The sequence below is a fragment of the Onychostruthus taczanowskii genome, unplaced genomic scaffold (genome assembly GCF_017590055.1).
Source record: "Onychostruthus taczanowskii isolate IOZ18803 unplaced genomic scaffold, ASM1759005v1 scaffold81, whole genome shotgun sequence".
NCBI classification, from domain to species: Eukaryota; Metazoa; Chordata; class Aves; order Passeriformes; family Passeridae; genus Onychostruthus; species Onychostruthus taczanowskii.
In genome coordinates this window covers 1,083,544-1,086,594 of record NW_024506002.1, presented here as the reverse complement: position 1 = coordinate 1,086,594, position 3,051 = coordinate 1,083,544, and the positions used below count along the sequence as shown (strand labels likewise).

The window sequence follows — 3,051 nt, the reverse complement described above, 5'->3', positions numbered from 1 at the left end:
GGGGCGGGGCCGCCGCGCGAGGCCGGTGCGTGGGGGCTCCGCGGGCGGGGACGGTCCCTGCGTGGGCAGGTACGTGCGGGGGGCCCGGGGCAGAGCCGGGGGGTCCCGGGGCAGTGCGGGGGGTGACGAGGAGCTCGTTCGGCCGGGGGTTGCCCCGTACCGCTTGACTCCACGCGTGCCCCGGGACCCAGCGCGGAGTGCGGCGGGGCTGGGGGTCCCGCTTGTGTCGCGGTCCCGCGGGGGCGCAGGCGGGTCCGTGAGGGACGGGCGGGCCCGGCCCCGCCTCAGGACGCGGGCGGGCCCCGCCATGCCCGGCCCGGCGACCCCCGAGTGGCCCCACGCCCCGCCGGAGCCGCCCCGAGGCGCCGCCCCGGTCGGTTGGTTGGTGAGAGCCCGTTAAAAAAACCCCTTCGCCCCCGCCCCGTGCCTCAGTTTCCCTGGCTCCTCACGGACTGCGGGTCTCTTGCAGGGCCAGGGGAAGGCGACGCCCGCCATGAGCTCGTCGGCGCTGCTGGCTGAGGGCCCCCTCGACCCCCCGGTGCTGCTGGCCGACATCAAGACGGAGCCCCCCGAGGAGCTGCTGGCCAGCGACTGCAGCCAGCCCCAGGCTGAGCCCGTCGATCTCTCCCTCAATAAATCCAAGGTGGCTCCGGCCTCGGCCCCGCCGCCACCACCCCCCACCTCGGTCCAGTCTTCCCCCATGCTGGTGGCTCCCCCGCTTCCCGCTTCCAGCACCGTGTCCATCCCGCCCTCCGGTCTCAGCTCCACCTCGGCCATCCCGGCTGTCCTCTCACCCGGCTCCATCCTGGCCTCCACGCAGGGCAGCGGCGGGCAGCAGATCCTCCACGTCATCCACACCATCCCCTCCGTCAACTTGCCCAGCAAGATGGGCAACCTGCAGACCATCCCCGTGGTCGTGCAGTCCCTCCCCGTCGTCTACACCACCGTGCCCACGGACGGCGTCACCGCCATTACCGTGCCCCTCATCGGGGGGGACGGCAAGAACGCTGGGTCTGGTAAGGGCACCTGGGGGGAATGCTGGAATCTGGGGGGTGGAGGGTGTGTGTCCTGCCTCGTGGAGGGGCACCCTCGAAGGGGGAATCTCATTTTTCACTGTGGAGTGTCCCTGCCGCCGCCACGTGCACTCTCATACAAAATCTCTCAGCCCCCAGCCTGTGCCCCGCAGGGGACATGGGGAGGGCAGGGACACGCAGGGCATGGCACTGCCTGTTCTCCACCCATCCTGCTGCTGGCAGCCTGCCCTGCCCTTCCCACTGGCTGCCTGCTGCCAGCAGCTCTGGTTTCAGCTCAGCTGCTCCCTGTGCCCCCCACAATCCCCTTTCCCAGGACATTCCCAGCTTCCCACCTTATCCACGGTGGGGGACCTGGATCTGCCCTGCTCTGGGCAGGAGCAGGCAGCCAGAAGTGGTGCCCCCGAGTTGTTTCCTCCCTTTGGGGGTTCTCCATCTGCCCACTTGGATTTGATTCTCTGTAGGGACGGGCTGTGCCAGGAGCACTGCAGGAGCAGGGAGAAGGCTGCACCCTGATGTGGGGTGGGCGTTTTGGGGATGTTCTGTGCTCACCCCTTGCCTCTTTGTGCCCTAAAGCTTTCCTTTCCCGGACTCCTCCAGTGAAAATGGACCCTGGCTCCGTGTACCCCATGGACATGAACAGCGACAGCGAGGACAGCGCCTCCGAGAGTGGCCCAGCACCTTTCCAGGACCTCCAGAGAGAGTGAGTCTCCTCCTGCCTGTGCCTCCCCACCCTTTATTCCCCCGAGCCCCCCGTGGGCTCCGTGGGCTCCGGGGCCGTGGCTCCAGCTCTCCCTGCTCCCGGCAGGCCGGCGGCGCGGGGCCCCAGAGCCGATTCCCCGGACCTGAAGAAGCGGCGCATCCACCAGTGCGACTTCGAGGGCTGCAATAAGGTCTACACCAAAAGCTCCCACCTCAAAGCCCACCGGAGGATACACACAGGTAGGGGTGGGATCGGTGTCCCTGCATTCCCCATGGGATGGTGCTGTGTCCCTGGGTGGCCTTTTGGGAGTGCTGCGTGGAGGTGCCGAGGGATCGATTCCCCGTTGGGAATTTCTGTGGGGGCTTTGGGGGCTCGCTGAGGTCACGCTGACCCCTCGGTGCTCCCCTGCACAGGCGAGAAGCCCTACAAATGCACGTGGGAAGGCTGCACCTGGAAGTTCGCCCGCTCGGACGAGCTCACCCGGCACTTCCGCAAGCACACGGGCATCAAACCCTTCCGCTGCTCGGACTGCGACCGCAGCTTCTCCCGCTCCGACCACCTGGCCCTGCACCGCCGGCGGCACGTCATGATGTGAGCGGTGCCCGCCGCGCTGGGAGCCGGCAGCGCCTCCCTCCCTCCATCCATCCACACCCCGCGGCTCCTGCGGGGCGGGGCGGGGACTGCGGGAGCGCCGGGGCCGAGCCGTGCCCGCTGCAGGAGCCCCGCCGGCACGGCACGGGACGGCAAACAATGGATTCTGGACTGCTGCCCCTTCTCTCCTGTCCCCAGCTGTTTTTATTCCTGGGTTTGTCCTCGCCTGGAGGCTCCTTGACTCCTCACCTGGAATTCACGCAGCAGCTGCCTCCAGCTCTTCAGCCTCCTGCCCGTTGTTGTCCCCCGTGTGCTCCCTGCCTCCTGGCCCTCCCAGTGCCTGGGAGCCGTGGCAAGGACGGGGGGCAGGTGATGGGCCCCTGTGGAGGAGCTGATGGCCATTCCTGCTCCATCCCCAGACTGTCCCAGCAGGAGAAGGGATGTCGCCTCTCCCTGTGTCCAGCACGTGCTGGGCTTCATGGGAAGTGCTGGGTGTGCAGAGAGCCAGGAGGAAAAGAGGAATCAAGAAAGGGGGAAACAACCCAACAGTGACCCACAAACAAGACCACCACCACACAAAGGGAAACTTTGTGGGACATGGAACTTTTATTTTATGGAATTCTACGAGGGGGTGGGACAGGGTGGGGGGGGTGAGGGCCAGCAGCTCTCGGGTTTTTTGGAAGACTCTGGGCCACTTGAAGTGTTTCTAAGTTAAACCAGCGGCTG

At 67.1% G+C, this 3,051-nt stretch overlaps 1 protein-coding gene across 3 annotated transcripts; it reads left to right on the top strand.

Moving 5' to 3' along the window:
• The first annotated feature begins 6 nt into the window (after positions 1–6).
• KLF8 (Kruppel like factor 8) lies at positions 7–3,051 on the top strand. 3 transcript variants are annotated; one of them, XM_041424411.1, is made up of 5 exons: positions 7–69; positions 470–1,016; positions 1,608–1,734; positions 1,840–1,973; positions 2,148–3,042. In XM_041424411.1, exons 2-5 carry the CDS (start codon positions 494–496, stop codon positions 2,327–2,329), a joined length of 966 nt encoding a protein of 321 aa, XP_041280345.1. In that variant the 5' UTR covers positions 7–69; positions 470–493; the 3' UTR covers positions 2,330–3,042. The 3 variants fall into 3 exon arrangements, with proteins under 3 accessions (XP_041280345.1, XP_041280344.1, XP_041280343.1); XM_041424410.1 differs by lacking the exon at positions 7–69 and adding an exon at positions 80–385 and having other exon boundaries at positions 1,632–1,734; positions 2,148–3,051; XM_041424409.1 differs by lacking the exon at positions 7–69 and adding an exon at positions 216–385 and having other exon boundaries at positions 2,148–3,047.

Coding starts and splice junctions, on each gene's coding strand:
- KLF8 (XM_041424409.1), top strand. CDS start 308: ATGCCCGGCCCGGCGACCCCCGAGTGGCCCCACGCCCCGCCGGAGCCG. Junction 1,017..1,607: donor CGGCAAGAACGCTGGGTCTG/GTAAGGGCACCT, acceptor TGTGCCCTAAAG/CTTTCCTTTCCCGGACTCCT. Junction 1,974..2,147: donor CCACCGGAGGATACACACAG/GTAGGGGTGGGA, acceptor TCCCCTGCACAG/GCGAGAAGCCCTACAAATGC.